The sequence below is a fragment of the Cherax quadricarinatus genome, chromosome 36, assembly GCF_038502225.1.
Source record: "Cherax quadricarinatus isolate ZL_2023a chromosome 36, ASM3850222v1, whole genome shotgun sequence".
In the NCBI taxonomy this organism is placed as follows: Eukaryota; Metazoa; Arthropoda; class Malacostraca; order Decapoda; family Parastacidae; genus Cherax; species Cherax quadricarinatus.
This window is the reverse complement of record NC_091327.1, coordinates 29252811-29277951: the sequence shown is the minus strand read 5'-3', so window position 1 is coordinate 29277951 and position 25141 is coordinate 29252811. Positions and strand designations below refer to the sequence as shown.

The 25141-nt window shown below is 40.4% G+C and overlaps 2 protein-coding genes across 9 annotated transcripts in view; one reads left to right on the top strand and one right to left on the bottom strand.

Moving 5' to 3' along the window:
- Positions 1-7377, bottom strand: part of LOC128691269 (dynamin-binding protein-like) — a 144620-nt gene extending 137243 nt beyond the window's left edge. For 3 of the 8 annotated variants that reach the window (XM_070091607.1, XM_070091608.1, XM_070091609.1), the window contains exon 1: positions 6800-7081. The gene's annotated coding sequence lies outside the window, so the exon portion shown is untranslated. The other 5 variants (XM_070091606.1, XM_070091604.1, XM_070091603.1 and 2 more) reach the window with 5 other exon arrangements.
- An 11875-nt stretch (positions 7378-19252) lies between these two features.
- Positions 19253-23896, top strand: LOC138853635 (exosome complex component RRP40-like). Its single transcript, XM_070091600.1, has 2 exons — positions 19253-19374; positions 20659-23896. Exons 1-2 carry the CDS (start codon positions 19364-19366, stop codon positions 21377-21379), a joined length of 732 nt encoding a protein of 243 aa, XP_069947701.1. The 5' UTR covers positions 19253-19363; the 3' UTR covers positions 21380-23896.
- Positions 23897-25141: the final 1245 nt, after the last annotated feature.

The following is a 25141-nucleotide window of genomic DNA, read 5'->3' as shown; positions in this document are numbered from 1 at the left end:
CTTCCACTACATAAATGTTACGATATTTAAAAAAAAATACTAATCAATTCCTGCTTTTTTTTTTACGACGTTACAAAACTGCCTAATACATATTGTACATATAGGGAAAATTTAAATCATAATGCCTAATGACAAAGTTTTGATATACTGTACAGTAAAATAAAATTTGAAATGAGAGTGTGTCTATTTCAAACTGCTTATACTATATGTTCTTTTAAGTTATCAACCAATTTTTTTTTTTTTTTGTATTTTTCTACTTTATAGAAATACATGTACGTATATAGTGGTACCTCAGTATACGTCCACTTTGGAATAAGTCCAACTTAGTATACATCCTGTTTGGACGCGAAAATTTATGCTTGGTATACAACCTTTGTTTGGAATATGACTCGTGTGCTAGAACTTGTACGGGTCAAAATGAGTCACGACACCACGCGCTATCCTTGCTTACTTCTCTCTCGAGACAAAGCCATGAAAAACCTGCCTCTGAAGGCCCTCCTCATAATTGACAATACTCCAGCTCACCCTCCATGCTTGCAGGACTATGGTGCTGCCAGAGTTGAACTTCATCACTGTGAAGCATCTCCCCCCCTAACACGACTCCTCTCATTCAGCCCATGGATCAGCAGGTCATCAGTAACTTCAAGAAATTCTACACTAAAGCACTATTCCAGAGGTGCTTTGAAGTGACCTCTGACAAAGAGTTAACTCTGAGAGAGTTTTGGAAAGACCACTTTACTATCGCCTGTTGCATAACTCACTGACAAAGCTTGGCAGGAAGTTTCATACAGAACAATGAACTCTGCTTGGAGGAATCTGTGGCCAGAAGCAGTGGCTGAAAGGGACTTTGAGGGCTTTGAGGCTATGTCTATAGTGGAGGATACTGTCTCTGGGCAGGTCCATGGGTCTGGATGGGAGTGATGGTGATGTGGAGGAGTTAGTGGAGGGGCACAGGGAAGAGCTGACCACTGAGGAACTGCAGGAACTTGAGAAGGAGGAGCACAAGACTAAGATGGATGTTCTCTCTTCAGGTTCGGAAGAGGAGATAGAAGACGACCCTACTTCATTAATCAAGGAAATCTTTGCCAAATGGATGGACGTCAAAAACTTTGCAGAGAAGTACCACCCCAACAAAGCCCAAACAAGCCATAATAGCATTGAATGACCAGATAATGTCACATTTCCGAAACATCCTGAGGAGAAGGCAAAAGCAAAGTTCTTTGGACAGATTTTTAGTAAAAGTCAAACCTGGTGAGCTTCAACCAGGTCCAAATAGGGAAAAGAGACAGAAAAGAGAAGGGGACTCTCCTTCTAAACAATAACATTATTTCCTCCTCCCTTCTCAGCACTATCCTAGTAGGCACTAGACACTTTTCAGCAAAGTAAGGCTAAATTTGCATTTATTTCATCTAATTCTTTAGTATTTATGTATGTATATTAGTATTAAGCAGTGTTTAAATTATATATTTTAGTATTAAGCAGTGTTTAAATTATATATTTTAGTATTAAGCAGTGTTTAAATTATATATTTTAGTATTAAGCAGTGTTTAAATTATTTTATACAACCCCATCAATGTATAATATGAAAATAAGAACAGGATTTTTTTTTTTCATGGGAATGGATTAATCGTTTTCCTTACATTTCTTATGGGAAAATTCGTTTGGTATACATCCTGTTTGGTATAAGTCCAAGGACCTGGAATGGATTAAGGACGTACACCAAGGTACCACTGTACAATGAAAGCTATAAGAATATTAAATAGAAAATATTATTCCATTCCAAGAGATAATTTATAAGTCTCTAGGTTCCTCTAGATCAAATATTTTCATAAACTTCTGAACATACAGTCACCTGCTATCATGCAAAACTGTTATTAAAAAGAAATGAAAGTGGATCAAAGTTACAACTCTCTTACAACAAAGAAAAGTACAGTGGTACCTTGACTTACGAGTTTAATTTGTTCTGTGATCAAGCTCGTAACTCAATTTGCTCGTATATCAAATCGTTTTTCCTCATTGAAATTAACTGAAATGCCGTTAATCCGTTCCAGCCCCAAAAAAACCACCCCAATTTTTTTGTTACGGGTTTTTAAATAAGAACCACCTTCATACTCCACCCACCACCCTCACTACTCCACCCACCACCTTCACTACTCCACCCACCACCATCTCTACTTCACCCACCACCTTCACTATTCCACCCACCACCATATTTACTCCACCCACCATTATCACTACTCTACCCACCACCATCACTACTCTACCCACCACCATCACTACTCCACCCACCACCATCACTTCTCCACCCACCACCATCACTACTCCACCCACCACCATCACTACTCCACCCACCACCATCACTACTCCACCCACCACCATCACTACTCCACCCACCACCATCACTACTCCACCCACCACCATCACTACTCCACCCACCACCATCACTACTCCACCCACCACCACCACTACTCCACCCACCACCACCACTACTCCACCCACCACCACCACTACTCCACCCACCACCATCACTACTCCACCCACCACCATCACTACTCCACCCACCACCATCACTACTCCACCCACCACCTTCACTACTCCACCCACCACCTTCACTACTCCACCCACAACCATATTTACTCCATCCACCACCATCACTACTCCATCCACCACCATCACTACTCCATCCACCACCATCACTACTCCATCCACCACCATCACTACTCCATCCACCACCATCACTACTCCATCCACCACCATCACTACTCCATCCACCACCATCACTACTCCATCCACCACCATCACTACTCCATCCACCACCATCACTACTCCATCCACCACCATCACTACTCCACTCACTGAAGGAACCTCCGTGAGCCAGGTAAATATCATGGAGGCCTTCCTTAATGTTTCTGGAGAAACTCAGTGTTGAAATGGAGGCTGCCTCTTCCCCGGATTTATACGAGAACCAAACAAGGGATGAAGAGCCTCACTACAATCTGGGATTAGCGTGGAAGTATTATCCTTCCAGTTATGTGTTGGAAGAGCATGTGGGATGGGACAAAGTACCTGACATTCCTCTGGGTACAGAGTTGGATTTGACTTCAGATACACCGCCAGTTAGTGGCGGCGTATCTGAAGTTTGCTTGTAACTCGGATTTTGGCTTGCAATTCAAAGCAAAAAATTGACCGAGTGACAGCTCGTAACTCAGAAAACTTGTAAGTTGGGGCACTCATAAGTCAAGGAGCCACTATAAATTTATTTAGGTACAGGTACACATAAGTACAATCATCATACATAGTGTAAATTACCTAGGATAACCCAAAAAAATCAGACATAATGCCAATATGACATTCCAAGTACAGTAAACCCTTGGTTTAATGAACTAATAGAAGAAATGGGTGGTGGGTAATAGTAATAGTGGTAAGTACAGATTAGTGTTTTGCCATAATCCTACCAATAACAGACAAATCTGCAACAAACAAATTCTGTCAGTGGTTTGTAAATCAATTAACCTAATGGATCTTGTTTCATATTTCCAAGATATGTTAAATCGAGGTCCGTAATTTGAGATTTTATTGCAAACTAAATCTATAAAAAATATATGCATGCCTCATTTTCTAGTACAGAATGGCTTTAAGTTTATGTACAGGACGTATTTGTACTTCATTCTTTCTTCTATTGAATTTAAAAAAGAAAATGTGCAGCAAATGACTGATGGCTGAAGATAGCCATAAACATACTGCCTTAAATAAAATTATTCATGCTGCAAGTTGCTAATAAGGAAGAGGGGCTGAAAATGAGGACTTGTACAACCAAAGTCAAGTTCTGAATGAGGAGACACGCGGGCAAGTCTCGTAACACCTGTTAGCTGTTAAGATAAGATTTGTTTGGATTTTTTAACCCAGAGGGTTAGCCTCTTCAGATAACCCAAAAAAGACAGTGCATCATTGAGCTCTGTCTTATTTTTATTGGGGTCCTTCAATCTCATATCCCAGAATGTGACTCACAACAGTCGACTATCACCCAAGTACCAAGTGGTTGTGACTCGACCGCTGCAACCACAATTAGGCGAGTACCTACTTACTGCTAGGTGAAGAGTGACAGCAAGTGTAAGTAAACACAGCCAACTTTTCCCCTTGGCTGGGGATTGAACCACGGAAACTCAGTGTGTGAGGCGAGTGCTCTACCAATCAAGCCGCGGGACATAGCAGTAAATAAATACCTGGGAATTAGTCAACTCTTGTAGGACTCCAATAGAAATAATCCCCACTGCCTGATTTTATTGGATTTGTAATGCTCCAGGGTTACTAATCTGAATAAAATCTTCAATTTCAAGAGTTTATTTAGGCAATATACTGTACTTAATTATAAAGTTACGATTTCCCACATGCTTCCTATACAGATGGAGGTGAAGAGTCACAGAGCTGCCGAGTGGGACCAATATCTCGGAAATTCAGAGGCACTAGTCAATGAAATCGCAAATATCAAACTTAGGCTGAAGGAATCTTACAAGAACTAAAAGCCATAAAGGAAATTGAAAAAAAAAAAATTACTTCTTCTCTTATGCAAAATCTAAGGAAAAAACAACATCCAGTATTGGGTCCCTGCTTAGGCAGGATGGGACATACACAGATGACAGCCAAGAAATGAGTGAGATACTGAAGTCCCAATATGACTCAGTGTTCAATGAGCCACTGCCCAGACTAAGGGTCGACAACCCAAATGAGTTCTTTACGAACAAAGCCCAAAATTTGGACATCCCAAAAACCTCGGATATTATCCTAACTCAACAAGACTTTGAAGAGGCAATAAATGACATGCCCATGCACTCTGCCCCAGGCCCAGACTCATGGAACTCTGTGTTCATCAAGAACTGCAAGAAGCCCCTATCGCGTACCTTCAGCATTTTATGGAGAGGAAGCATGGACACAGGGGTCATCCCACACACACTAAAAACAACAGACATAGCCCCACTCCACAAAGGTGGCAGTAAAGCAATTGCAAAGAAATACAGACCGATAGCACTAACATCCCATATCATAAAAATCTTTGAGAGGGTTCTAAGAAGCAAGATCACTAACCACCTAGGTACCTATCAATTACACAACCCAGGGCAACACAGGTTTAGAGCAGGTCGCTCCTGCCTGTCCCAGCTACTGGACCACTATGACAAGGTCCTGGATGCTGTGGAGGATAAACAAAACAGATGTAGTATACACAGACTTTGCAAAAGCTTTCGACAAGTGTGACCATGGTGTAATAGCACACAAAATGTACGATAAAGGAATATGTAACAGGAAAAGCTGATAGTTGGATCTATAACTTCCTGACAAATAGAACACAAAGGGTAATAGTAAAGAGAGTAAAGTCCCAGGCAGCCACAGTAAAAAGCTGTTCCACAGGGCACAGTACTTGCTCCCATTCTATTTCTCATCCTCATTTCTGACACAGACAGAGATGTAAGTCATAGCTCCGTGTCTTCCTTTGTGGATGACACCCGGATTACCATCGAAGACACCACGAGACTCCAGACAGACATCAACCAAATCTTCGAATGGGCCGCTCAAAACAATATGAAGTTCAACAAGGAGAAATTAAAAATGTATCAGGGTATATGACAAATACTAACCATACAATAGAGCAGAAAAGTACTGTGAAGGACCTGGGAGTGATAATGTCAGAGGACCTTGCCTTCAAAGACCACAACAATGTATCTACTTCATCTGCTAGGAAAATGGTAGGATGGATAATGAGAACCTTCAAAACTAAGAATGCCAAGCCCATAATGATTCTCTTCAAATTGCTTGTGCTCTCTAGGCTGGAATGCTGCTGTACACTAATGGCCCCCTTCAAGGCTGGTGACATTGCAGACCTGGAGTGTGTACAAAACTTTCACGGCACATATAAGCACGATAAGGCACCTAAATTACTGGGAATGGTTGAAGGTCCTTGATCAATATTCCCTGAAATGCAGGCGAGAGAGACACATAATATACTCTTGGAAGGTCCTGGAGGGATAGGTACCAACCTGCACACGAAAATCACTCCCTATGAAAGCAAAAGACTCAGCAAGAGATGCAACATTCCCCAAATGAAAAGCAGGGGTGCAACAAGTACATTGAGAGACAACACAATAGGTGTCTGGGGTCCAAGACTGTTCAACTTCCTCCCAGCCTACATAAGGGGGATTACCAACAGACTCCTGGCTGTCTTTAAGAAGGCACTGGACAGGCACCTAAAGTCAGTACCTGGCCAACCAGGCTGTGGCTCATACGTCAGCTTGCGTGCGGCCAGTAGTAACAGCCCGGTTGATCAGACCCTGATCCACCGTGAGCCGCAGGGGCGTTGGCCCCCGAAATCCTCTCCAGGTAAAGAAATGAATCTAAGGTAATGCAATAACATCATATAATATAACGTTTCTAATTTATGAGCAAGCTGTTAATTCTTCCAGCTATGGCACTGTCACTACTCATTATTATTTTATTATATAAAAAAAAAGACTCCCTAAACCTATATGGATAATACAGTGCAGCGAACATCGATTTTATTCCTGGGGAAGCAATAAGATGTACAAGCTATACAGAACCTGGGGAATGTGAGGTTATTAGACTTGATTCGAGGATATGGAAGGAAACTTTGATTCCTTGGATCAAGAGCCCTTCACCAGCATCAAGGCACCTAAGTAATTTACACATATGTTACTATGCATGATAATTTGTGTAACTATTTATGTGTACCTGTACCTAAATACGTACTTACAAAACTCTGAATAATGACCATTCACTCCTGTACATTTACCTCACTGAACTCTTAAAAAAAAGGGCATCACAATAAAATATCCTTATTGTTATTCACATTAAATATGACACTTGACAAGATTGTTGTTAATACGTGGCAAAGTAACTTGCAGCAGTAGTGACTAGCAGCTTGTTAGTTGAGACAGACACTGACAACACTTGTGTTGACTATTAATGAAGGTGGAAGTGATAATAGAGGAAGCAACACTAGAGGAGGAAGTGAGAAGTGGGAGGTGTGTGTACTGACATCATCACTACACTTTAAAACATCACCCACACTAACAAACACCCACTTAACAAACACCAAACATCCCACAGTGACACTCCCTCAAACTATCCTCTACAAACACACACCTAACAACGTTATTCCAAAAAACACTAAATAATAAAAACAAACAGCTAGGTCAGTGGTGCTGGGTTGCAACTAAAACAAATCCACACACATTAATGTTATTCCTCCATCACCTTAACTCAGCTGCTGGTGTTACCTCACACCAACAGATGGTGTTCCAGCCTCACCCGCTAACTTCAAACCACTTCCCAGGTGATGATAACTCCAGTTCTGATGGAAGATCTTTGTAGCTGCCACCCTCAACGGAGGTTCCTTGATGCTGGTGGGGGCTCTTGATCTAGGGAAATGGATCTGTGCTCCAGTTCCCTGAATTAAGCCTGAATGCCTTTCACCCCTCCACAAGAGCTGTATAATCCTACAGGTTTAGCTCTTCCTCATGACTGTAATAATAATAATGAAGCTACCGTTGCTGATGAACCCTTGCTGGAATGAAAGTTAAGACACATGTGCAACATGTGTCTTAACTTGTGCAACTAATGTGACATTTATTGTGGCAACGTTTCGCTCTCCAGGAGCTTTATCAAGCCATTACAAACAATATATGGACACAGAGGGTATATAAAGGCTCAGAGTGAGGTGAATACTAGTGAGGTACCATTTCGATGTTCACTAGTTGTAGTAGTAGTAGTAGTAGTAGTAGTGACAAAAGTAATACAATATGGTAGAGCAATTAATTCGTACATGAGTAAAAGGATATAAAAGCTATTACTTGGGTAACATAAAAATAGGTTGGACAAATATAAACTGGAATGAGGCAGCTTGTTTCAGTGTTCACTCTCTGTGCTTTGTGTAGTATAACAGGAGAGACTATGTGATGGCACGGTTTACTGTTTTCAGGAGGATTCTTGCTAAGACTTCGGAGATGGTGAAGCTGCCGTTGTTTTGTTTAATTGTATTTGAAACAGCGATCAGTGCTGATTCAAGGCACTTGCGTGTGCGGAAATTAGTTTCTTTTATCACTAATTGGGCGTCTCTGAATTTCATAAGATGATTGGTGGAATTTCGGTGTTGTACACAGGCGTTGTTTAAGTTGTCGTTCCTACATGCGTATATGTGTTCATTGAGGCGGGTGTCGAGGTTTCTTGCTGTTTCACCTACGTAGATCTTGTCACAGCCTCCACAGGGTATAGTGTAAACTCCTGCATTGACTGGTTCGTGGTGCTTGGGTTTTGTCCTGGTTAGATCCTTTATTGAAGTGGTAGAAGCGATGGCGACTCTGGTGTTAGCTTGTGAAAGTACTTTTGAGACGTTTAGTGCAACCTGGCTGTTGGGAAGAATTATAACTTTGTTGGGAGCGGTGTTGATGCGTGGAGAATTGATGATCTGAAGAGCTCTTTTCTTGCAGTCTTTGATGAAAAAAGAAGGAAATTGTAACTCAGTGAATGTTTGGTGAATGTAAGTACATTCCTCGTCAAGAAACTCAGGACTACAAATTCGGTATGCTCTTAGGAAAAACCCGATGATGATGCCTCTTTTGGTCTTGGTATCTTGACTGGAATAGAAGTGTGTGAGATCATTTTTATTGGTGGGTTTCCGATAAACTTGAAATCTTAGGTTGTTGTCTACTTTGTGAATGAGGACGTCGAGGAAAGGTAGCTTGTCATTGGACTCTTCTTCTAGTGTAAACTGAATCGCTGGTTCAACTGCGTTGAGCCTTGCCTGGAGATCCCGTACATCAAAACGTTTTGGAGTTATTACGAGGACATCGTCCACGTAACGTAACCAAGTGACGCTTGAAGGGATGATGTTGGCGAAGTGTTCGGACTCTAGGTGTTCCATGTATAAGTTGGCTAGGACGGCACTTATTGGGGACCCCATTCCCATGCCGTAGGTTTGTTTGTAGAGCTTGTTATTGAAGGAAAAACAGTTGAAGTTAACACAGAGTTCAATCAAGTCAACAAAATCTCCGGGAGGTAAAGGAAGATTAAGGTCCTGGTTGACTTTACGTCGTAGAACCTCGATGGCTTTTTTGGTAGGTACTTTTGTGAAGAGGGAAGTCACATCCAAACTGCTTAGTTTCTTGTTACGGATGGAGAGGTTACGGATGCGGTTGAGAAGGTCGCCTGAGTGTTTAAGATGAGCGGGGCTGATGGTCCCCAGAAGGCAGGAAAGATGTTTGGCAAGAACTCCGGCTAGTTTGTGTGGAGCACTGCCTATTCCTGACGTGATTGGTCTGAGAGGAATATTGTGTTTATGGGTCTTGGGTAAACCATACATGTGTGCTGGTTTAGGGTTGCTTGATAACAAGTACAGAAGTTTCTTCCCTTCTCTAGTGCGTTTGAGTATTTGTCTGGTTTTGTATAGAAAGTATTTGGTGAGCGTCTCCCACTGTTGAGTGCTGATGGGTTCGTATGTAGATTGATCATTCAAAAGGTCCATCATTTCAGTGTTTTAGTAATAACTCCAAAACGTTTTGGTGTACGGGATCTCCAGGCAAGGCTCAACGCAGTTGAACCAGCGATTCAGTTTACACTAGAAGAAGAGTCCAATGACAAGCTACCTTTCCTCGACGTCCTCATTCACAAAGTAGACAACAACCTAAGATTTCAAGTTTATCGGAAACCCACCAATAAAAATGATCTCACACACTTCTATTCCAGTCAAGATACCAAGACCAAAAGAGGCATCATCATCGTGTTTTTCCTAAGAGCATACCGAATTTGTAGTCCTGAGTTTCTTGACGAGGAACGTACTTACATTCACCAAACATTCACTGAGTTACAATTTCCTCCTTTTTTCATCAAAGACTGCAAGAAAAGAGCTCTTCAGATCATCAATTCTCCACGCATCAACACCGCTCCCAACAAAGTTATAATTCTTCCCAACAGCCAGGTTGCACTAAACGTCTCAAAAGTACTTTCACAAGCTAACACCAGAGTCGCCATCGCTTCTACCACTTCAATAAAGGATCTAACCAGGACAAAACCCAAGCACCACGAACCAGTCAATGCAGGAGTTTACACTATACCCTGTGGAGGCTGTGACAAGATCTACGTAGGTGAAACAGCAAGAAACCTCGACACGCCGCCTCAATGAACACATATACGCATGTAGGAACGACAACTTAAACAACGCCTGTGTACAACGAAATTCCACCAATCATCTTATGAAATTCAGAGACGCCCAATTAGTGATAAAAGAAACTAATTTCTGCACACGCAAGTGCCTTGAATCAGCACTGATCGCTGTTTCAAATACAATTAAACAAAACAACGGCAGCTTCACCATCTCCGAAGTCTTAGCAAGAATCCTCCTGAAAACAGTAAACCCTGCCATCACATAGTCTCTCCTGTTTTACTACACAAAGCACAGAGAGTGAACACTGAAACAAGCTGCCTCATTCCAGTTTATATTTGTCCAACCTATTTTTATGTTACCCAAGTAATAGCTTTTATATCCTTTTACTCATGTACGAATTAATTGCTCTACCATATTGTATTACTTTTGTCACCTCCACTACTACTACTACTACTACTACCACTAGTGAACATCGAAATGGTACCTCACTAGTATTCACCTCACTCTGAGCCTTTATATACCCTCTGTGTCCATGTATTGTTTGTAATGGCTTGATAAAGCTCCTGGAGAGCGAAACGTTGCCACAATAAATGTCACATTAGTTGCACTTGTGTCCTTTTACTTTACATATTGTCGGTAATTCTACCAACTTTATTACAAAACAGCCTCTACCTTAAGCTACCCAAGAAATAACTCCCGTACCCACTGACACCAATCAAATCCAGCCCCTCCCACTCATATATTTGCCCATTCTCTTCTTAAAGCTACCCAAGGTCCTAGCCTCTATCACCCCACTGGGAAGATTGTTCCACGCATCTACAACTCTGTTAGAAAACCAGTACTTACCTATGTCCTTTCTAAATCTAAATTTATCCAATTTAAATCCATTAAGTCCATTAAATCCATGAAGTCTTCCAGCCCGGTGGCCTGGTGGCTAAAGCTCCCGCTTCACACACGGAGGGCCCGGGTTCGATTCCCGGCGGGTGGAAACATTTCGACACGTTTCCTTACACCTGTTGTCCTGTTCACCTAGCAGCAAATAGGTACCTGGGTGTTAGTCGACTGGTGTGGGTCGCATCCTGGGGGACGTGTACTTAGCTCTGTGAAGACCTGTTTGTGTGCTCTTGAGTGGTGACCTGTACTTTGAGTGCTGACCTGTACTTAACTCTGTGAAGAAGTGTCTTGTTTGCTCCCGTGGACTGAACCAAGATGCCCTCCATCGAGCAACTTTACCAGCAACTTAAGGAAGAATTGAGGGCAGCGAAGATGGAGATACGGCGATTGACCGAGGAAAACAAGAGGATTCGTAGTAGTCCTCCTGTTTCGAGTCCTCAGGTCAAGAAGGGATCGTGGTCAGTGGCTGGACAGCAGGGGACGACGAAGTTGACGATCAAGAAGATGAATGGAAAGCCTGAAACGATGAAGAAGAAAGAGACTGCTGTGGAAACTCCCGTGGAAACCTCCAACGCATTCTCGGTGCTACCCGACGAATGTGAGTCTACTACTGGGATCGTCACGACGAACGACAACAAGGAAGGTAAGAATATTGTTGTTGTTGGGGATAGCCAGGTTAGATACATGGATAGGGCATTCTGCTTGAAGGACAGGAGTAGGAGACAAAGGGTATGCTTTCCTGGGGCTGGGATGGAGGACATTGTTAGCCGGCTTGACAACATCATGAACGGTAATGGGGTTAATCCTATTATTTGCCTCAGTGCTGGAGGCAATGATGTAGGCAAGCGTAGAAGTGAGGATTTAGTTAGAAAGTTCAGGACAGCTATAGACATGATTAGGAAGAAGGGGGGGCGCCCTGTTATATGTGGCATTTTGCCAAGAAGAGGTGTTGGTAATGAATGGTTGTCCAGAGCAATTGGTATTAATTGTTGGCTGGATAAACACTGTAAGGATAATGCAGTACCATTCATTGACAACTGGGACAACTTCTGTGGCCGAAATGACATGTATGCCAGGGATGGGGTTCACTTATCCAGGGCAGGTGTGGGTTTTCTTGCTAACTCAGTTGAGGGGGTTGTTAGGACTTTAAACTAGGATTAGTTAGAGGTATGGGTTTAGAAATGATTAATAATGAGTATGGTTATATTGACTTATGCTCTGATATTAAGAATCTTAATAGTAACTGTCATGGAGTAACTCTGGGTAATGATAATTTCAGAAATTGTGTAAAAACAAAGATGAATAGGAAAAATGTGCAGAAGAAAAAACATATGATGGTATTTTATGCTAACAGTCGAAGTGCAAGAAATAAAATTAATGAACTACGTTTGGTAGCATGTGCTGGGAACTTTGATATCATTGCATTAACTGAAACGTGGTATGATTTAAAGAGTCGGGATATGACTGCTGAGTGTAATATTCAGGGATTTAAGTTGTTCAATGTGGATAGATGTGGTGGGAAGGGGGGAGGAGTTGCATTGTATGTTCGAGAAAATATTAATTGTTGCATAAAAACAGGTATAAAAATAGATGGAGCAGTAACAGAGTCTGTTTGGGTAGAGTTCGTGGAGGGTCAAGAAAAGCTAATTCTAGGTGTAATATACCGACCTCCAGGCTTGGATCACGATAGAGGGAGACTTCTTTGGGACGAAATTGTTAGGGCTTCTGGACACAGTAACGTAGTCATAGTAGGGGACTTTAACTTTAGCCAAATTGACTGGAATTCTTTGACAGGTAATCTAGAGTCCAGTGACTTCATGGAAACAGTTCAGGACTGATAAGAAATGTCACCATATCAAAAACAATATACTCAGATCACAACATAATTGAGGTTCAGACATGTATGCGTGGAGCCCCAGACCGACATAATGAGATTAGTCACGAGGGAGCATTCACCAAATTCAACTTCAATAACAAAAACATAAAGTAGGACCAAGTAAACCAAGTCCTAACCGATACAAGCTGGAAAGATATACTAAGCAACACAGACCCCAACTTATGCCTAGAACAGATTAACTTGGTGGCACTCGATGTATGCACAAGGCTTATTCCTCTAAGAAAAAGGAGGAGTAGATGTAAAATAGAAAGAGACAGGCGCTCCCTTTACAGGCGACGGAAAAGAATAACAGAGCGGCTAAAAGAGGTCAATATATCTGAAATGCGTAGGGAGACACTGGTCTCTTAACGTGCTAGTGACACCCCTGCTTTTTATTGGGGGGATGGTGCATCGTCTGCCAAGTCTTTTGCTTTCGTAGTGAGTGATTTTCGTGTGCAAGTTCGGTACTAGTCCTTCTAGGATTTTCCAGGTGTATATAATCATGTATCTCTCTCTCCTGCGTTCCAGAGAATACAGGTTTAGGAACCTCAAGCACTCCCAATAATTGAGGTGTTTTATCTCCGTTATGCGCGCCGTGAAAGTTCTCTGTACATTTTCTAGGTCGGCAATTTCACCTGCCTTGAAAGGTGCTGTTAGTGTGCAGCAATATTCCAGCCTAGATAGAACAAGTGACCTGAAGAGTGTCATCATGGGCTTGGCCTCCCTAGTTTTGAAGGTTCTCATTATCCATCCTGTCATTTTTCTAGCAGATGCGATTGATACAATGTTATGGTCCTTGAAGGTGAGATCCTCCGACATGATCACTCCCAGGTCTTTGACGTGTCTCATATGTTGCAGTGGCGAAACGTTTCCTGAATAAAGATTCCCATATGTTGCATAAGTGTCTCAATCTTCAACTTGTCGGTTTTTCAAACCGTTCATCACAACAATCAACTTGCACATGAGTAAAAGTTTGTTACCTAAATAATAGCATTTATAACCTTTTACTCAAGTGCAAGTTGGTTCTTCTACCATACTGTATTACTACTACTACTACCACTAGTGTTACACCTCACTAAGCCTGTATATATCTCTGTGTCCATGTATTGTTTGTAACTGCTTGATAAAGCTCCTGGAGAGCGAAACGTTGCCACAGTATAATGTCATATTAGTTTTACTTATGTCCTTTTACTGAATAAACTTACCTAAGCTGATGCTACTGAAGTCTCCCAGCTCAAGCTGATGCTACTGAAGTCCCCCAGCTCAGCCTGATGCTACTGAAGTCTCCCAGCTCAGGCTGACACTACTGAAGTCTCCCAGCTCAGCTAGATGCTACTCGAATCCCAGCTCAACCTGACGCTACTCAAGTCTCCCAGCTCAGGCTGATATTTATTTATTTATTTATTTATTTTATTTATTTAATGTCTTTGCAAACGGTACATTGAGATTGTGTATATACAATAGTGGGTTGCAATACAAAGAGAGCCTCTATTATGCCTTGGCATTATGGGCCAACTTAACATTATTGACTTACATTCTACTTAATAATAAGGAGTAGTATGTCATAGTTGTACAGTAGGAAAGTATTTATTTCATAGTTGTACAGTAGAATATTAATTATAAACGAATCAAAATTTGTATAATACAAAGATATACGTATTTTTTTTATTAACACACTGGCCGATTCCCACCAAGGCAGGGTGGCCCGAAAAAGAAAAACTTTCACCATCATTCACTCCATCACTGTCTTGCCAGAAGGGTGCTTTACACTACAGTTTTTAAACTGCAACATTAACACCCCTCCTTCAGAGTGCAGGCACTGTACTTCCCATCTCCAGGACTCAAGTCCGGCCTGCCGGCTTCCCTGAATCCCTTCATAAATGTTACTTTGCTCACACTCCAACAGCACGTCAAGTATTAAAAACCATTTGTCTCCATTCACTCCTATCAAACACGCTCACGCATGAACATCAAAATGGTATACAATACCGACAGGTTGGTAGGTAAGACACATATGCAACAGTTAGGCAACTTTATTTCGAAACGTTTCGCCTACACAGCAGGCTACTTCAGTCGAATACAGAATACTGTTCCTGCCTTCTTTCAGTATTCGACTGAAGAAGCCTACTGTGTAGGCGAAACATTTCGAAATAAAGTTGCCTAACTGTTGCATATGTGTCTTACATACCAACGCTCACGCATGCCTGCTGGAAGTCCAAGCCCCTCGCACACAAAACCTCCTTTACCCCCTCCCTCCAACCTTTCCTAGGCCTACCCCTACCCCGCCTTCCTTGCACTACAGACTGATACACTCTTGAAGTCATTCTGTTTCGCTCCATTCTCTCTACATGTCCGAACCACCTCAACAACCCTTCCTCAGCCCTCTGGACAACAGTTTTGGCAATCCCGCACCTCCTCCTAACTTCCAAACTACGAATTCTCTGCATTATATTCACACCACACATTGCCCTCAGACATGACATCTCCACTGCCTCCAGTTCATTACCTTTGTAAATTGTGAGTTCATTACCTTTGTAAATTGTGAGTTCATTACCTTTGTAAATTGTGAGTTCATTACCTTTGTAAATTGTGAGTTCATTACCTTTGTAAATTGTGAGTTCATTACCTCTGTAACTTGCTCAGCTATCAAAACTTTGGAGTCCAGTCCCTGGACCAATTATGTACCTCTGTAATCTTTTGACTACCGCCCACAGGATGGGTATGGGGTGCATAATAAACATATTAAACTAAAAAAAAACTCCAGCCTTCTCCTCGCTGCAACATTCATCACCCATGTTTCACACCCATATAAGAGCCTCCAAGGACAAAGTTCTTTGTCTCCATAGACTCCTAAGTGCACCGCTCACCCTTTTCCCCTCATCAGTTCAATGATTCACCTCATCTTTCATAGACCCATCCGCTGACACGTCCACTCCCAAATATCTGAATACATTCACCTCCTCCATACTCTCTCCCTCCAATCTGATATCCAATCTTTCATCACCTAATCTGTTTGTTATCCTCAAACCTTTCTCTTTCCTGTATTTACTTTTAATTTTCTTTTTTTTGCATACCCTACCAAATTCATCCACCAACCTCTGAAACTTCTCTTCAGAATCTACCAAGAGCACAGTGTCATCAGCAAAGAGCAACTGTGACAACTCCCACTTTATGTGTGATTCTTTATCTTTTAACTCCACGCCTCTTGCCAAGACCCTCGCATTTACTTCTCTTACAACCCCATCTATAAATATATTAAACAACCACGGTGACATCACACATCCTTGTCTAATCTCACTCCAAAATTTTTTCTTATTTTCAACAAAATTTGTTGATAACATCTCACCCACTCTCTCATTTGCTCTCTTTTTACATTGCTTCACCACTCTCTTTCTCTCCTGGAGTTTACCTGGAGACCTGGAGAGAGTTCCGGGGGTCAACGCCCCCGCGGCCCGGTCTGTGACCAGGCCTCCTGGTGGATCAGAGCCTGATCAACCAGGTTGTTACTGCTGGCTGCACGCAAACCAACGTACGAGCCACAGCCCGGCTGGTCAGGTACCGACTTTAGGTGCTTGTCCAGTGCCAGCTTGAAGACTGCCAGGGGTCTATTGGTAATCCCCCCTTATGTATGCTGGGAGGCAGTTGAACAGTCTCGGGCCCCTGACACTTATTGTATGGTCTCTTAACGTGCTAGTGACACCCCTGCTTTTCATTGGGGGATGTTGCATCGTTTGCCAAGTCTTTTGCTTTCGTAGTGAGTGATTTTCGCGTGCAAGTTCGGTACTAGTCCCTCTAGGATTTTCCAGGTGTATATAATCATGTATCTCTCCCGCCTGCGTTCCAGGGAATACAGGTTCAGGAACTTCAAGCGCTCCCAGTAATTGAGACGTTTTATCTCCTCCTTGCATCACTTCTACTTTGTAAAAACTTCTCATATGTTAACTTTTTCTCCCTTACTACTCTCTTTACATCATCATTCCACTAATCACTCCTCTTCCCTCCCGCACCCACTTTCCTGTAACCACAAACTTCTGCTGAACACTCTAATACTACATTTTTAAACCTACCCTATACCTCTTCGACCCCATTGCCTATGCTCTCATTAGCCCATCTATCCTCCAATAGCTGTTTATATCTTACCCTAACTGCCTCCTCTTTTAGTGTATAAACCTTCACCTCTCTCTTCCCTGATGCTTCTATTCTCCTTGTATCCCATCTACCTTTTACTCTCAGTGTAGCTGCAACTAAAGAGTGATCTGATACATCTGTGGCCCCTCTATAAACATGTACATCCTGAAGTCTACTCAACAGTCTTTTATCTACCAATACATAATCCAACAAACTACTGTCATTTCGCCCTACATCATATCTTGTATACTTATTTATCCTCTTTTTCTTAAAATATGTATTACCTATAACTAAACCCCTTACTATACAAAGTTCAGTCAAAGGGCTCCCATTATCATTTACACCTGGCACCCCAAACTTACCTACTACACCCTCTCTAAAAGTTTCTCCTACTTTAGCATTCAGGTCCCCTACCACAATTACTCTTTCACTTGGTTCAAAGGTTCCTATACATTCACTTAACATCTCCCAAAATATCTCTCTCTCCTCTACATTCCTCTCTTCTCCAGGTGCATACACGCTTATTATGACCCACTTTTCGCATCCAACCTTTACTTTAATCCACATAATTCTTGAATTTACACATTCGTATTCTCTTTTCTCCTTCCATAACTGATCCTTCAACATTACTGCTACCCCTTCCTTTGCTCTAACTCTCTCAGATACTCCAGATTTAATCCCATTTATTTCCACCCACCCCGGTGGCCTGGTGGCTAAAGCTCCCGCTTCACACACGGAGGGCCCGGGTTCGATTCCCGGCGGGTGGAAACATTTTGACACGTTTCCTTACACCTGTTGTCCTGTTCACCTAGCAGCAAATAGGTACCTGGGTGTTAGTCGACTGGTGTGGGTCGGATCCTGGGGGACAAGATTAAGGACCCCAATGGAAATAAGTTAGACAGTCCTCGATGACGCACTGACTTTCTTGGGTTATTCTGGGTGGCTAACCCTCCGGGGTTAAAAATCCGAACGAAATCTTATCTTAACTCCCCTACCCCCTTCAGCTTTGTTTCGCTTAGGGCCAGGACATCCAACTTCCTTTCATTCATAACATCAGCAATCATCTGTTTCTTGGCATCCACACTACAACCACGGACGTTCAAGCATCCCAGTTTTATAAAGTTTTTCTTCTCTTTTTTAGTAAATGTCTACAGGAGAAGGGGTTACTAGCCCATTGCTCCCAGCATTTTAGTCGCCTCATACGACACGCATGGCTTACGGAGGAAAGATTCTTTTCCACTTCCCCATGGACAATAGAAGAAATAAAGAAGAACAAGAGCTATTTAGAAAAAGGAGAAAAACCTAGATGTATGTATATATATATGCATGTGCATGTCTGTGAAGTGTGACCAAAGTGTAAGTAGGAGTAGCAAGATATCCCTGTCATCTAGCGTGTTTATGAGTGGTTATATAGTATAATAATAAGGTATTAAAAGGACCCCAATGGAAATAAGTCACTTTGACTTTTTTGGGTTTTCCTAGGTTTTTTACACATATGCTGTTATATATGATAATCTATGTAACTGTACTTGTGAACATTAAAATGGTATAAAATACCGACAGATTGTTAGGTAAGACACATATGCAACAGTTAGGTATCTTTATTTTGAAACGTTTCGCCTACACAGTAGGCTTCTTCAGTCGAGTACAGAAAAGTTGATAGTATCTTCTGCTTCTATCAACTTTTCTGTACTCGACTGAAGAAGCCTACTGTGTAGGCGAAACGTTTCAAAATAAAGATACCTAACTGTTGCATATGTGTCTTACCTAACAACTGTACTTGTGTATTCCATTTAAACTTACGTACTTACATTTTTCTTGCAGATGCATCCGCAAACTCTCAGCTTTTGTGGACTTTCACGGCCTGGAAGAAACCCATTTTTGACCTGGCGTAGTGTAAGTAAGTAAGTTTATTCAGGCATACACAAATATAGTTACACAGGTTATCATACATAGCAGCATATGTGTAGAGAACCTGGGATAACCCAAAAAAGCCAGAGCGACATATTTCCATTGGGGTCCTTTGAAAGAGGTCGTGTCTCGTGTTACTCTACCAAGGTTTAGATGGGAGGTCCACCTGACCTAACAGGGACATTTCTTTGGTTGCCGTTTCTATTCTTAATAAGGGAAACTCCTATTTCCTTTATTAATTCCCACCCATCTTAGCGCACTATTCCATCATAAAGCAAACCTCAATAAGACGTAAGTTTTGATGGCCCTCAAGCGTCTGAATAACAACAACATCAAGATTTTTTTACGGCGTTGTAATACCATACCACCAAACAAAGAGGACAAAAATGAGCTTAAAGTGTGTATTAATGTGTATATAAGGCTCTGCATGTGTAGGTTGTGTGTGTGTGTAGTAAAGTAATGAGCCAGTGTGTTTTATAATGTGAGATTAATGTCCTCTAGCCAGTGTCTGGCGGCTTCTTGGTGAAAAGAGAGGTTCCTTTGATCCAAGGAATTTGACTTGTATCCCATTCCTTATGTGTTTTATAACCCCCATAGGTTTAGCGCTTCCATATGTAATAATAGCTAATGAAAATATTGTTTCATTCAAAACCACTGACATTTTACTAATTGTTAATTTAACATTACAGTGGTTGTATTAATACATTATTATAGGCATTTAGAGGTATATAAAAATATATAACAGGTAATTTGCTGTACTTCCCACCTGGAGGTAGGAAGCATAGTGCCTGCGCTATAAATGAGGATTAAGGATTTTTAAATAAGATTTTTGTCCAGATTTTTTAACCCCGGAGGGTTAGCCACCCAGGATAACCCAAGAAAGTCAGTGTGTCATCGAGGACTGTCTAACTTATTTCCACTGGGGTCCTTCAATCTTGTCCCCCAGGATGCGACCCACACCAGTTGACTAACACCCAGGTACCTACATGCTTGCTAGGTGAACTGGGATAACCAGTGTAAGGAAGTAACGCCTAGTGTTTACACCCTTGCTGGGGATTGAACCACGGACACTGTGTGTGTGACGTGAGAGTGTTGCCTACCAGGCCAGAGTTCAAAGGTCATCTGAACTGTGATATCAGCACACTGCTATTGAGTTATGGTACATGTATTTAATGTTGTTAGGTCACCCTACCTATGTGGAATTTGACTGATGTGTTAAAAATAATAATAATAATAGTGTTAAAATACAAAATAGTGTTAAAAATAATAATAATAGTGTTAAAAATAAAAATAGTTGTTAAAAATAATAATATAGTCTTCTAACTAGCCATCCAAACCTAACATAACTTAACACAGCCCAGTCAAGCCAAAATTTGAATCAGTACTTATGAAATCCTAGAGTAATGTCCATTGATTTACAAAAGTTTCCATTTATATATTTTGTAAGTTAATCAGGCATAATTTAATTACAACATTTAACTTGAGCACTAATATAATAAACCATGATACTAGGTATGTTTTGAATTTACATTTTCATTTTTCCTAACAGCAAAATTTTCAGATTTTATTATGATTTTCATATGCTCTAATTAGAGAATTTTTATTATATTCATTCTATATAAGGTTGGTTTACATTCATTATAATTGAGTGATTTGTATTATTTCTTCATTTTTGGAATAGGGTTGGTGGAGCTGAAATAATTGGCGTGGTCCTGCCAGGAGATGAGATTCTTCAATTTAACCCAGATGTGAACAAGGAGCGCATCTGTATAGGACCAGGGCTTCGCTGGGAAGATAATGTTGTGCGTGCAACCAAACCAGGGATCTTGAAGAAGACGACTAAGAAATTGTATTATGTGGATACACACCAGAAACGTTACATTCCACAAAGAAGGGAGTTTGTAATTGGCATAGTATTAAAAAAGAAAGGAGATTACTATACCATAGACATAGGTGGAAGTGAACAAGCAACTATATCCTACTTGTCATTTGAAAATGCCTCCAAAAAGACAAGGAAGGAGATGAAGCCTGGAGACCTTATTTTTGGACAGTTGCTTGTTGCTAACAAGGACATGGAACCTGAGATGGTGTGCATCGACACATATGATCGTGCAGTGGGAATGGGCTCTCTGCCTGAGGGTGGCATCATGTTCAATGTCTCATTGCATGTTGCTCGGTTAATTGTTAATCCAGAAAATCCATTTCTTTTAAATATCAGCAAGAAGGTTCAGTATGCAATAGTCACAGGTTTTAATGGACGTGTGTGGGTTAAAGCCAAGAAGCAGAGTGACATGGTGGCTATTATGAATTGCATTTTAATGTTAGAAGTCATGACCTTAAAGGAAGCGAATGATAATGTTTTCAAAGTTTTTGAATCCTTTTCAAGACATGGACTCAAGTAGATGATTCACTAGTTTTGTCTATCATATTTTATACATATTTGTATCTTTTAATAAAAACATTTAATCTTTACATCATACGTATTTAGAAACTGTTGCAGTAATAAAAGTAATTGTTGTAATTGATATAACTTGTAAAAGTTTAGAATAGATATGTTAAGAGCAAATTAGTAATAAATAAATGAAAATGCAGAACAGAATAGTACGGTAAAATTTCTATTGAAATAAATTTGAATATTTTTTCTATAAAATTACATGCTTATTCCATGTCGTCAGTCGCCATTTCTTTGGTTTCGGATAAAACATTTCTTATATAGTACTGTACTCTATTTTACTCTTAATTTTATATACAGCTACTGTATATTTTTTGTTTTTATTTAGTTTATTGTACTTTTGTATATTGTGCAGGAACTGTGATCTTACTTAAGCATATCTATATTGTTGAGAGACTTAGTGATTGTTGCAGAAATTAAGGTGCTAATGTCAGATGCAATCAAGTTGCAGTGTTTGATAATACATAATCAAACTTCCTGATTGAGTAGACATTGTAGTTTTTCTTGTATATTACTTACAGTTTCCAGTACAAAAAGTATTGATATATGAAGATGACTGGCCTAAACACAGTGCCCTTGTCTTTAGCACCTCTGATTATTGCACAGGTTGACCATCACTAATCTGGCATCATCGGGACCTGTAGGGTGCCGGATTAGTGATTATGCCAGATTACAGAGTGGTTGGGTTAGAATACACGTAATGTAATGCCGATATTTACACATCTGCAACTTCATCCACTTTATGCCCTATTTTTTTACCCATTCCATAGTTCCAGTCTACCAGACTCATAGCTATTTTGCTAATATTCCTTCTATTCTGTCGATTGAGTACAGGAAACCACCCATTTACCTATTTCAATTGCCCAATAAAGTGGTCAGAAATCGGTAATTTGGCCAGTTTCACACAAATTTCAAGAGATGCCAGTTTCAAAATAGGGGCCAGAATACACAGTGCAGGCATTCCTAGCACTAACATTTTCTCTGTTCATGAGTCACATCTCCAGGCCCCTCTTATATTACGTTTGCTTTCCATTTTGAATTTTTATTCACAAAAAATAGTAGATTTACTGTTATGCAGACTACTACATTATTGTAATAATTGTATAAATAATGTCAACCCATTCGTGACTGCGTGTTAAACCGGCCAGTTGAACACGTGTTGGATGGTGACATTTGTTTACTCTTAAACATCGGCAAAATTCAAATATTTCTGCTAATTTTAGCTCAATTTTAAGGTATTTACAGGCATGAAACCAGTCAAAATTATATCTATTTCTGTAATATATCTTCCATTCTATCAATTGAGACCAAAAAAAATGAGAATACATACAACCATATAAACCATACGAAAATATGCTGCAAATTCTCTGTTTTACACCTAAAGAACGGTCACCGTTTTTTCTCATTATGCACTGCGTGCTGTAGGAGTTTTTTTTTATATAGTACACACCTACCACATAGACTTATTCTCTCATATGTAGACCCAAATTTACCGGTCACAGCTTATCTGAGTGAGCTGGGTTCATGGCGACTGACAATGGCTTCAAAGCCACCTTATCTTTTATGGACAGTGTACTGCGTATGTGCTTTACACAACGAGAAGCATTTCTTTTATTCATTGGAACCATGGCTAGGGCTAAAAGTGAGCAGGTTATAACTATAAATGGAGAAAAAGAAATTTGAATGGCTTATGCAGCAATTAGCAACACAAAACAGTAGCGGCAGGTTGGTGTGGCGACCCTGGAAATTTGAAATTATGCTAGCCAGAATTAGTGCCGGATTACTGATGGAACAGGATTAGTGATGGCCAACCTGTACTTGCATTCAGTATTCCAAGTATTCTTGTTAAATTTTTAAATTTATGTGCTCCCTCTACTATGAAGTTTCCCTTCAGCACTAATTTCCATCGTTTCTTTATATATTCAAGGAACAAGTTCTATCATGGCATGAGAGGTTGCATTTGACACTTCCTTGCCATTTGTATATGAGTAACTTTTCCATTCTTAGCACTGCAGAATTCCATAGTACATAGCAGTACTTATACCAATTGTATTCATCAAATATTTTAGGTTTTAATTTTATCCATCGTTTTTCAGTTCAACAGTGTCCAAACGTATTCTTAAAGTACAGTGCTACTATTTTAATTTTAACACATAAATCTTTTTTTTTTTTGAATGTAGTAAAATATGGCATACACTTACGTGGTGAATGTACATACAGTGGACCCCCGCATAACGATCACCTCCGAATGCGACCAATTATGTAAGTGTATTTATGTAAGTGCGTTTGTACGTGTATGTTTGGGGGTCTGAAATGGACTAATCTACTTCACAATATTCCTTATGGGAACAAATTCGGTCAGTACTGGCAACTGAACATACTTCTGGATTGAAAAAATATCGTTAACCGGGGGTCCACTGTATATATTCATTTCTTTTATGCCCCAAAATACACTTGTTATTTGGTACACTTTTTTCATTTCTCAATCTCTGCATGCTTTTAATTTTAGTGTATTCATAATCCCTCCAAGAAAGCATACTGCCCCACTGTTATCCATAACCTATTACTCATCCATCTCCCTTTTGCCACCTGATGCCCTCGCTTCCTTCCTGCCCTGCAGCGCTGTATAGCCCTTGTGGCTTAGCGCTTCTTTTTTTATTATAATAATAATCCAAGAAAGCACATATGGATCAAGATGTGCTGTAAACTATAATATGACTGCTATTTTTGGTAGGATGGTGAACTGATATTCGGTGGAACCTTGACTTACAAGTTTAATCTGTTCCATGACCTAGCTCATAACTCAATTTACTTGTATATCAAATAAATTTTCCTCATTTAAATTAACTGAAAAGCCATTAATCTGTTCCTGCACTCTGGAGACAAGACAAAATACTTGAATATGAGGCTAATATCAACTGTACGGCTTATTTATCTATCACAATTCATCTAATGTGACATAATAAACAATATAATTAACACAGAAACATGATATGTACTCTAGAATGAATAAAATAGGCCACAATATTGTGGCAGAAGCAGCGGCGGAAGCGTCCGCCATTTCCTGTCTAACTTTGACTATAGTTTCTTCCCATTCTCTTATTGTTAGAGAAAATGGGGTATTTGTGAGGCTAATTGCAGAAATATCATATATAAAAACATAAATCATAATACACTACAAAATGTAAAGAAATGTTAAACTGTTTATATGAAGTGTATATGTACTTACACATGTGGAGCAGAGATGGTGGGGGATGTTGAGGGTGGGGGATTATGAGGGTAGGGGAGGTTGCGGGTGGGAGAGGTTGAGGGTAGGGGAGGTTGCGGGTGGGAGAGGTTGAGGGTGGGAGAAGTTGAGGGTAGGGGAGGTTGAGGGTGCAGTGTATGATGTAAGTGGCCCTGTTAACCTCCAACAACATTGTTTTGTTTGATCGCTGAACTTAACTGATACAATTTGTTTTTTTAATCACTGAATTTAACAATTTGTTTTTTTAATCACTGAATTTAACTGATACAATTTGTTATGTTTAATTACTAAACATAACTGATACAGCTTTAATATCTACATATCATAGATCTACTAAGCTGGTATTGCCTGGCTAAGTCCGTGGAAATCATTGTCTTTTTCTTCTCAGCACTGTCCTTTGCACTTATTTTCTTAGGACCCATGGTTAAAAAAAAGAAATTTGGCCAAATGACTAAAAAAAAAATG